Source organism: Lycium barbarum, chromosome 12 (genome assembly GCF_019175385.1).
Source record: "Lycium barbarum isolate Lr01 chromosome 12, ASM1917538v2, whole genome shotgun sequence".
NCBI classification, from domain to species: Eukaryota; Viridiplantae; Streptophyta; class Magnoliopsida; order Solanales; family Solanaceae; genus Lycium; species Lycium barbarum.
The window spans coordinates 59,541,859-59,553,564 of NC_083348.1; the positions used below are offsets into that span (position 1 = coordinate 59,541,859).

General features: G+C 32.7%; 1 protein-coding gene across 1 annotated transcript; it reads left to right on the forward strand.

The window, feature by feature from the left end:
• The first annotated feature begins 252 nt into the window (after positions 1 to 252).
• LOC132622686 (MDIS1-interacting receptor like kinase 2-like) lies at positions 253 to 3,832 on the forward strand. Its single transcript, XM_060337339.1, has 2 exons — positions 253 to 3,139; positions 3,266 to 3,832. Exon 1 carries the CDS (start codon positions 319 to 321, stop codon positions 2,740 to 2,742), a length of 2,424 nt encoding a protein of 807 aa, XP_060193322.1. The 5' UTR covers positions 253 to 318; the 3' UTR covers positions 2,743 to 3,139; positions 3,266 to 3,832.
• The last annotated feature ends 7,874 nt before the right edge of the window (positions 3,833 to 11,706 follow it).

Consider the following 11,706-nt stretch of genomic DNA (forward strand, 5'->3'; position numbering starts at 1 on the left):
CTTGCAATAATTCCACCCCATATGGCCCACGAAGAGAATGAAACTTTTGACAGACGTGTCCATTAGTTTGTCAATGCTAACGACTTTTGAATAGTTCTGGAGAAAATCTCCCAATATTTCCACAGCTTTAAAAATGTATTCACAGAACACATTTTCGTTGGAATTTATTTCCATGCATAGTGTTATATTGACTCGAAGTCCTTCTTACCCATGTATAACAAGCTGAGACTCATGATTCATTACAATATAAATTAAAGCTCTACCTTGCACAAGTTCATCACAAACCAAAACAATCGATTGAAATCCTTTTAGCCGGCAATGATGATGGTTCCCAGAATATTTTATGTTCTTGCATTTTTTACTCTCATGTATCTCTTCACAGTTTCTTTTGCTTCCACTGAAGAAGCAACTGCTCTCCTAAAATGGAAAGCAACTTTCCGAAACCAGAATAATTCCTTACAGGCTTCATGGACACTAAGTCCTGCTGGTGCCAAGAATTCTTCCAGCCTCAGAGCGGAAACTTCTGATGCATGCAGGAATTGGTATGGAGTTACATGCGTTAATGGTCGGGTGAACAAGTTGAATATTACAAATGCTAATGTTAATGGTACACTGTATTATTTTCCATTTTCATCTCTCCCTTTTCTTGAATATGTTGATCTTAGCATGAATCAGCTTTCTAGTACCATCCCACCTGAAATAGGTAAGCTAACTAATCTTTTCTATCTTGACTTGTCCATCAATAAGATTTCGGGCACAATCCCACCCCAAATCGGCTCACTAACAAAGCTTAAGACCCTCCACATCTTTGACAACCAATTAAATGGTTCCATTCCTGAAGAAATAGGTCATCTAAGGTCCTTAACTGAGATAGCTCTGAATATTAACTTTCTTGATGGCCCTATTCCTACTTCATTGGGGAATTTGAACAACTTGTCTTATTTGTCTCTTTACCATAACAATCTTTCTGGTTCCATTCCTGTTGAAATAGGGAAACTTGTCAATCTTGTTGCAGCTTTTCTTGATACTAACCACTTAACAGGCCATATTCCTCTAGAAATAGGTAACTTAGTCAATGCAAAATTGTTTTATGCTTTCTCCAATGAATTGTCTGGTCCCATTCATGCTGAAATAGGGAAGATGAAGTCACTACAGAATTTGAGCTTCCAGTCAAACAATCTCTCTGGTCCAATTCCCAAAACAATAGGTGACTTGACTGAGCTCAAACTCTTGCACCTTTATAACAACCAACTTTCTGGTCCCATTCCTAGTGAGTTAGGGAATTTGAAAAACCTGAGTGATCTGCAGCTATCCACTAATCAACTTACTGGTCCAGTTCCTCCTTCCTTTGTTAATTTGAGAAACTTGCAACTTTTGTATCTCCGCGACAACAAACTTTTTGGTTCTATTCCAAAAGAACTTGCCTATTTGGATAACTTAGTTATGATGGAAATGGATGAAAATCAATTTTCAGGCCATTTACCGGAGCATCTTTGCCGCGGTGGAAAACTTGAGAGCTTCACGGTGAATAGTAACAAGCTAACAGGGCCAATACAAAGAAGCTTTAGCAATTGCTCGAGTTTAAAAAGGGTTCGTTTTGATAACAACAACTTCACTGGGAATTTATCTGAAGCTCTTGGTATCTACCCAGAGCTTCAGTTCATTAATTTGAGCGACAATGATTTCCATGGTGAACTTAGTAGCAATTGGGGAAAATGTAAGAATTTGACTAATCTGCAGGTGGCTAGAAATACCATTAGTGGTAGCATACCACCAGATATTGGAAAAGTTAATAGGCTTGAACGACTTGATCTTTCTTCAAATAATTTGGTTGGACAGATTCCTAGGGAATTTGGAAAATTGACCTCTTTAGGTACACTTTCGATGCAAAACAACCACATTTCTGGAAATATACCTAGGGAACTTGGGTCGCTAACAAAGTTAGAGTCACTTGATCTATCAGATAATAGATTGAATGGGTCAATCCCAACATTTATAGAAGATTACAGGAACATGTTTCACTTGAATTTGAGCAACAACAAATTTGGCCAGAAAATTCCAAAGGAGATAGGGGGAATAACTCAACTTAATGTACTTGATTTGAGCCATAATCTTCTTGTTGGAGAAATACCCCCTCAGTTAGCTAATTTGAAGGTCTTGGAAAGCTTAAATCTTTCACACAATGGCCTTTCTGGCCATATTTCTGAAGAATTTGAAAGTTCGATGGGTTTGCGGGATGTCGTCTTGTCATACAATGAGTTGGAAGGTTCAATACCAAATAATAAAGCTTTCATGAGTGCCTCATTGGAAGGTAATAAAGGTTTGTGCGACAATTTAACAGGACTCTTGCCATGCGAAATGCCATCTCCAATGGTGAAGAAGCACTCAACGACGAAGGGCAGTAAACTCATCCTCATCACAGTACTTCCTATTCTGGGAGCACTAGTACTTCTGTGTGCATTCATTGGTGTTCTCTTTATCCGTGATAAAAGAAATAGAGTTGGAGATACTGAAAGACGGGACTCCAGTAATAGTGTTGATGTTGATGAAGATGATGGTTTGCTTTCCATATCCACGTTAACTGGAACTACATTATACCTGGATATCCTAAAAGCCACTAAGAAGTTTGATGCAATGTGTTGCATCGGGAAAGGAGGGTCTAGAAGCGTTTACAAAGTAAAGCTTCCATCGCTTGTGAATGTAGCTGTGAAGAGACTTCATTCTTCCTTTGAGGTTATATAACACAAAAGTTTCATGAATAAGGTAAGGGCATTGACAAGGATTAAGCATCGGAACATTGTGAAACTCTATGGCTTTTGTTCAAATGCACAACACTCATTCTTAGTTTATGAGTACATGGAGAGAGGGAGTTTGTCTAGTATCTTGAGCAATGAACTAGAGTCCAAGAAATTGGATTGGCTTAAAAGGGTGAATATTATCAAAGGTGTTGCTTTTGCTTTATCTTACATGCACTAGGATTGCTCGTCACCGATTGTTCATCGAGACATATCAAGGAGTAATATTTTTCTTGATTCCGAGTTTGAAGCTCGTGTTTCAGATTTTTGAATAGCTAAGCTTCTCAAGCCAGACTCATCCAACTGTACTGCACTTGTAGGAACATACGGCTATGTTGCACCAGGTAAGATTTTCCTCCTTTATCTTTTTTTCTTTTTTCAATTCATGAACTCAAGGGCAAGTTGGTGCTCATTCTACTCTCATTTGCATGTTTAAATAGTTATACCTATTCGAAATTATATTATTACAGAGCTTGCATACACAATGAAGGTTACAAAGATGTGTGATGTCTATAGTTTTGGAGTATTGGCATTGGAGGTAATCAAAGGAAAGCATCTTGGGGAACATATTACTTTGCTAGCGAATTCACCAACTAGAGATGTGCAGCTTAGCGATTTGCTAGATGAATGCCTTCCATATCCTGAAGATGAAGTAAAAGAGGTTTTGGTTTTTATCATCAAGTTAGCAATCTCTTGTTTACTTGAAACTCCAAAATCAAGGCCAACAATGCACTTCATCTCCCATATGTTGTCAATGGATCCACCTGTTTCTCAAATAACCTCCGTGAAGGCTAAAAGCTTCCCCTAGATGTAAGGTGTCTGTGTATAGATGTAAGGTGTCTGTGTATGGAAAAATAACAAGTTTTTACACCAACTGGTTGTGAAGTAAGAATAAGAGTGACATGACAAAAATATTACTTGGACTAGTATTTGTGTATTATATTGTTAGTTGTGCTTATCTAGTTTAGTGTTATAACCAGGATTCTGAGCCCTTGTAAAAGAGTGGATACAATATCAAGTAGAAGGTAATATTTTTATGCCAATAAGTGCTAATAAAAGTCTATTTCATGTTTATTCAAGATGAACATGTTAAATATATAATATCTCTTACATTTGTTATACACTTCAATGTATGTCAAAGAATGATATGTTAAAGATGAAAGTAGAAATGATTGTGTATCAAACTAAGATCTAAATAAACATGTATTACATAAATGCCTCTTTGAAGACAGACTCTGTAGTTTTAAAATACTGGAAAAATTTCACTTGAGTTACCAGAGAAACAAATTTCTTTGTTATTCTAAACACAACTTCCACATAAACTACCTCACATAGAAAATCTTAGGGGTCTTAGTCATCTTGATTTAGTTTTAACTAAATCAATGGAATTGTTGCTCCAGACTTTGTCATATATCTGAACTTGCTCTTCATGGATCCTATAGTAAATTCTATGGACAACCCTTTATGAATTGGGAAACAACTACAACTTTTTGCTTGTAGAAAAACAACTTTTCAGGTAGCACATCACCAGAATTTGGAATTATTGATATTTCTTTTTAATCTGTTGGCTAGGGTAATTCAAAATGGAACAAGGAATTTCACTTTGATGTCAAATTTATAATTGAAAGACAACAATTTTCTAGCAGGACACTTTTTTTTTACCCCCTCCCCCAAGAGCTCCCTCCTTTGCTCCCTTGGCGACTCGAACTCGCAACCTTCGGGTTAAGAGTGGAGGGCGCTTACCATCTAAACAATCCTCTCTTGTCGTCAACAGCAGCACACTTGAGGAGCTGGGATAAGAGAATTACTATTTCGTGATTCATCTGACAACAAATTGACTGGTTCAATTAATCTCAATGATATAGGAGATTGGAAGCATTTAATTTCCTGGAGTCTGTAAACAACAATAATTTGAGCTTACACATTCCAACTGAGATGGATAATATATTTCAGATGTTCATGCTGAATTTAAGTCGCAATTAACTCAATAGAAGCATTCGAATTTTCAACTACAATAGTCCCTTAAGTTTGGTTCATTCATACCTTTGTGTTAGAAAATCGTCTTATATTTGTTCTTGTCATTGATATGGTGCCCCTTGTTACACTTTTGGTCCATTCATACCTTTGTCGTAAGCAAATCGTCTTGTATTTTCTCTTGCCATTAATATGGTACCCTTTGTTACACTTTTGGTCCATTCATACCTTTGTCGTTAGCAAATCGTCTTGTATTCGCTCTTGCCCTTACTATGGTGCCTCTTGTTATACTTTTGGTCCATTCATGCCTTTGTCCTTAACAAATCATCTTGTATTTTCTCTTGCCATTAATATGGTGCTCCTTGTTACACTTTTGGTCCATTCATACCTTTTGTCGTTAGCAATCATCTCGTATTTACTCTTGCCATTAAGCTCTAGCATAAAATGGGTGGATTATACATTTTGAAACTTATCGAGAAAAAAGATCCAAATGTACTCATCAACTTTTGATAGAAAAATAGTACCAACTTAATATAATTGTTGGTTATGTAAAAAATTATTTATCTAAATAATCATAAATTTGGTAGAAAAAAACTATTAATACCTCCCCGATTATATAAGGAAATATTTATTCGAACTAAATATAAGAGCAAAAAATACAAATATAATATGAATAGAGGGAAATAAAGGGCAAGAAAAGATTAACAAAAAATTACTACAATTCAATAGATACACCAATTACATAGATCCACATAGAAATGGACTTACGGAAAAAAATGAACCCAAAAAATGAAAATGGGCAAGAAAAAGACAAAGCAAAGCCAAGTGTAACAACATCATAGGATCAAAATTCTTGTCAGGACTATAAAAAGTTCCCATTCTCCCTTATGTATAGTAGTAATATAACATATACAATAATATACTTGTTCATGATTTTTTTTTTTTTGGTTAAAATTCATGAATTAGCTTGCTAGTATATTGTACTGGAGCTTTTTCAGGTAAGCAATTATTGTGTTTTCATGTGCATTTAATTGCGTTATCACTAATATAGGGTATCTCCTTCATTTTAACTTTTTATTCATAATAATAATCTCCTTGTTTTTAGCTTTATTTGCATAATTTGTAATATCTAAATTAATTGTATATTACATAATTAACTCTTATATATCTTGTATTTATGAAAATTTCACACAAATACAACTTTTTGAAATGGTAATTAAAAAGATTACAACTACTTTCAAAAAATTACATAAATACAACTTATTCAAAATTTTAACTTTTTAATTACAAAAATACATCTTTTTACATTCCTAAAATATCAATAATTCTTAATTTTAGGAGTTACTACTATTAATGTATATCCACTTTTTACTTTCTCTTTCTCCCCCCGCCCCCCTCCTCCCCCCCTCCCCCACAAAATCTATGACAAGGGCATGAGAGAGAATATAATTGTTCAAATAACCAAAACAAAATCAACTTCAAATCTCATACTCCAGCTACCATTTAAAAAAAAAAAACTTTCGTTTCCTCCTCTTTATTCTTCTTTTATTATTTTCACTTGATGACTAATGCAATTATTTTTTTGTGACTAAAAGAAATTATTTGAATATATTAATATTAAGAAAAATACATGAAAAGATATGGTACATGGTATATGGTATTAGAAAAGTACATGAAAATATACCTAAAAAAGTATATGGTATATTCAAATTGGCAAATTTAACTGAAAAGGTGATAACAAAATATTTTGTGGATATAATAGTAGAAAATAGTATATTATATATAGCATATAATATAATGATACCTTTTGTGTATATAGTATATAATATTACAATATATCTAATATATGAATATATTACTATACGTGCCAACCAATTCTACTCTACAATAACATATAATATACAATATACTATATATATATATATATAACTAAGGGGCTTTTGTAGTCCTCACAAAACTTTCCAATAAAATGTCAAACTTTTCAATTAATTACTTTTAGGTCCTAATATTATTTTTAAAGTCAAATTTACTTTTTGTTCTGAAGGTATACTTTTCAAAAGTTGTCAAACCTCCTGTGTTATTTTTTCTGTTTTTTGGTTTTCTATCCTGTACCCGATATTCGTATTTGGGCCCGATTAATCCAGATAATTCGCATTGTCGCCGATTCTGGGAAAGAGTTCCCTCCAGAGATTTTCTTCATACCCAGGCTCCTAAGACCCTTGATTGAGGGAGTAGCAGCTCGGTCTGCTGCACAAATTCTGTATTTGTCTTAAAAGTTCATTAATTATGTATAGATTATAAATTTAGAACTAAATAACTTTTAAAAATTAGGATCTAGAACTCATAAACGTCAAATTCTAGCTCCGCATTTGATTTGAAGAAAATAATTTCATCAAAATGAAAGTTAAAGTGTTAAAGGAGTGAAATGAAAATTTTGCTTTTATATATTCAAAATATACTTATATGAAATTTAATTATTACTAGCACAAATTATTTCTTTAATTAAAATATTTACTTTTATATCTTGGGCCTCACAGAACTAGTAGACACACACACACACACACATATACATACATACACCAAAGGGATAAGGGGGTATAGAAAGTCTTTAAAGATCAATATACTTAGAATTTTTTAGTACTTAATGGCAAGAATACTGTGGTTTTTATCAAATTTTTAAATAAACCTACTCGGTACTTCCTCACTCTTAATGTCTTCTTATCATGTAGTTATACCTCTAAGTTTCTGTTTATCTCCTTTTTAAAAAAAAAAAAAAATTGGACGCTGTCGAGTCATGAATCTTGTTACACTTTCATCTCTTTCTCTTAACCTTTGTTCTTAATAATCCTCTTCTTTAACCACACCCCGATCATGCCAACAATTTGTCCTTTATCATATTTGGGACATTTTAATGGCTTCTCAACACCTAGGAATTTACAGGTTAATCCATTGAGTTTATTAAGAAATTAAGAGAATAACCATATACTAAGAGTAACAGATTCATAATAACAAGAAATTAGTTAAACATAGATTTACAATAAACATTATAATAATGTACACATCAGAGAGAGTAATACAGAAACATAGTTATAAAAACTTACATGACTTAAAGACGGAGAGAGGTTTCCCTTTCGGGGAACCCCAAGAACTACTTCTCACACTGGGAGGATTATTGAAAAACCAGTACTATTTTACAGTAGAAGTTTATATTACAAAGGTTAGAGAGAGAGGGGAAAGGATCTGAGGCATTTGATGAAAGAGAAGGGGAATATGGATTTCTTCGTGTTTGGTACTAGTATGTGTTATTGATGATGCTCCTCTTCACCAATGGTCTCTATTTATAGGCGTCTGGCGGACTTCAACTTCGGATTTCAAAATATTAAAGAATCTTTTGATTTCAGCCGGGTTCTCTTTGGGCCCCATCGTCATGTGAAATTTTCAGAAGACTCTTTATATTATTGTCCTTTGTTGATCCCGTAGCTGTTTTATTAAAGCTACTTTAATAAAGTTGGTCTTTATTCGTCTTTGTTGTTTTCTTCAATCGCATCTGCTTTTTCTTTGTCTTGGCTGTAGTGATTGTCTATCAGCACTAGTAATTTTTTTTATGTGTCTAAATTGTGTAGTGCAATAGAATCAAAACTCATCCCCGAGTCGGCGTCGTTTGGATCGTGTGAATCTTGAAATGCACTATTCTGAAAATCTACCATATCTCTTTCAAGGTCTGAACTATGTACTGGAGACATTTCTGGACTTGGAGATAGTTCTGGACTGGGATTTTAATTATGTGCTTGTCTTGATCTTCCTTTTCTTGAAAAAACTTTTCTAACGTCTGTTTTACTATATCCTCTATTTTCTTACTTTTTTTCTTTTTTGATAATAAATTTTTCTTTTTTGAATTGTCTCCTAGTGTTATGGTTTTTGGGAGTCTTCGCCTTGTGTGGAGTGATGAACAACCTTCATCTTCACTTTTTGGCAAAGTGACAGCCATTAACGAATTTAATAAGTCTTTACCGGCTACCGTTTAAATAGGACTAGCTGTATCTTTATCCGATGCAATGGATTTTACTGCATTCATTGGGGAATGCACACCCATGTCATCCATTTTGTCTTGAGATGGAAAACTCTGTGATTGAACCAATTCGAATTTGACCACTTAGAGTCTATGTTCTAGCATTCTCACTTGCTCCATGAGTCTTGCTTTTTCTGGTTTAGTCTTTTGAATGCTTCAGTCATGGAAGAACAATGGTTACAAAAAATCACTTTGTCTGTATCTTTCTAGATATTGTATTGAGGAATTTTATCTGGATTTTGTCTAAGTGCTGGAGAAATATAATAATTTGGACCCAGTATCCCTCTTGCACAATCTAAAGCTTCAGTAAAATCATTAAATCCTTTAAACAGAGGTTTCTCAATATCTTTATTTGAATCTATAACCTTTAGCCATGTTTGAAAGATTCTATTTGTTTTGCCGTGTATTACAACATAGAGTTTAAACTTTTTGTCTTGATTTTTGTCTATAAAATATTGGCAAAGAGCATTTAAAGTTGCTACAAAATGTTTTATGTCCTTTTTATTGTATGATATCCACAAATTGCCTACTAAACATGTCTGGGGTCTATCTATTACACATTCTGGTAATTTTCTAAATGTCATGTTTGATGGTGAGAAAAATATTAAATTATGTTTTGGACCAAACTGTATTCTTTCTAAAGCATTACCTCCTAATGAAGCTTGTGGCCTGAAATGAAGATTACCTAATACTGTCTGTCTGTAAATGTCCCTTTCCCTTGTCTGCAGTCTTTGGGATTGTTGGTCTCATGCTGTCAATAATGAAATAAAATTATTAGTCGACAGTAATTTTTGTCTAATTAATTGGTCTACTAAGTTGTTATCTTTACCCTTAATGTGTTCGAAAATTAAATTGTATATCGAGATGGTATCTATAAAGTTTAGCCATCTTCTCCGACTACTATGTTTATCATATATCTTCTAGTGAAATTTAACTATGGCTTCACAATCTTTTCTAATTAATATTTATGGTTTATTTAAAATGTATAACCTGAAACTATTTAATCCATATATTACAACTAAGATTTCAGCATCAATACTACTCATGTTGCCTTTTTCTTTGTATTTACCACTTTGATAGGCACATATTTTTTCTTCTCCTTTATTACTATATTTATTTGGTCTTGCTTTTAACACTGCTTCCCATCCTTCAAAACTACCATCTGTTTCTATAATTAAATAGTCTGTCAATGACATATTTAGATCAGGAATAATTTTTATTTTTTCTTTAATTTTCTATACTAATTTAATATCTTCAGTATTAAAATGTTTCTGACCATTAGATCCTGTCTTAGAATATAAAGGTCTTGCTATTTTTCCTAAATCTTTTATAAAATTTCTAGCGTAATTTACTGTTCCTAATTTTTTTTTGTAATTCTTTAGTATTATCTAGTTTGTCTGGCATTTCTAGGGCTTTGTTTTAGCTATATGGGGTTGTAATTTTATTTTACCATCTCCTAATACTACTCCTAAGAAATTTATATGATTTTTACATAAGTCCATCTTTTTCTTACTAATTATTATTCCATTTTCTACAAATAGTCTAAATACCGTTTGTAAATGTCCTAGATATTCTTTAATATCTTTACTAAATACTAATATATCATCTACATATACTAATGCGAACCTTTTGTATTCTCCAAATATACTATCCATTTTTTTTTGCAAAATCGGTGGAGCTGTCTTTAATCCAAATGGCTTCAGGACAGGTGAATGCGGTCCATTATATACTATATTCATGCATTCTTACCTGCTAATATCCTGATTTACTAAATACTTTCTTTCCTTGCATTCTATTTATTAATTCTATTTTGTCTGGTAATTTATATCCATTAGTTCAAGTATTGTCATTAAGTCTTTTATAATTTATTACCATTCTAGCTTTTCCTCTTATTATTTCACTGTGATTTCTTACCATAAACGCTACAAATCTATGTTTAAAAATAGATCTCCTTATTACTCCTAGATTCATTAGTTATTTAATTTGTATCTTAAAATCTTCTGAGTCTTGATTTGTAGCTTCTATTGAGGCTGTTTTTATTACATATTCTGGGTTTATTATGTCTAATCTACATACAACCTTATTATTTTCCCAATGTTTTAAAGGTTTTTCTCCTATTATTTCTATTTCATCTAATATTTTTACTATATTATCTAGATCTTTTTGTTTTTTTTATTACTCCTATTCTGTCTATTCCTGTTTTGAAATTATATAATTCTGTTTCTACGTCTATTAAAGTATAGTCTTTTTCTAATAGATCTTCATTTTCTTCAAGAATTAAATTCTTTGGCTCTGTTTTTCCTTTACAACATGTGTTATTTTCTTCACAGTCTTTACAACAGCTATCTTATTTCTTTTGCAGGTTTATCTGGTCTGCAGCCTGGATTTTCTTATGTCTTATTCTAGTTTCAGCTTTCACAATTTGTACTGGTGTATGAGTGATGTTTTTTAAGAAAATCACTCCATCTTTTGTAATCATACAACTACCATTATTATGTAACATGAATCTAATCCTGTGACAAAGTCTACATTTATATTTAAGTATTTAAGTCTCTTACCCATATTTTATTCATTTTGTAACTAGGCTTGTAAAATTCTGAACATGTATTTACAAAGCTAATGTATGCTTTATGAACATAATGTCTATATATATTATGTGTTCCATCTATTTGCATGGCTGCAACTGGTTTTTCTAGGATCTTTATTAAGTTTGGTGGGACTACTCTTTTATTTATCATACACTTTGTGCATCCCGAATCTACTAATGCTAATGTCTCTATTTCGTAGTCGTCTATTTTTATTCTTGCAAGTATCTTTATTGTTCCTAATTTATTATCTTCATTACACACCAGTGCTTCGTAATCTTCT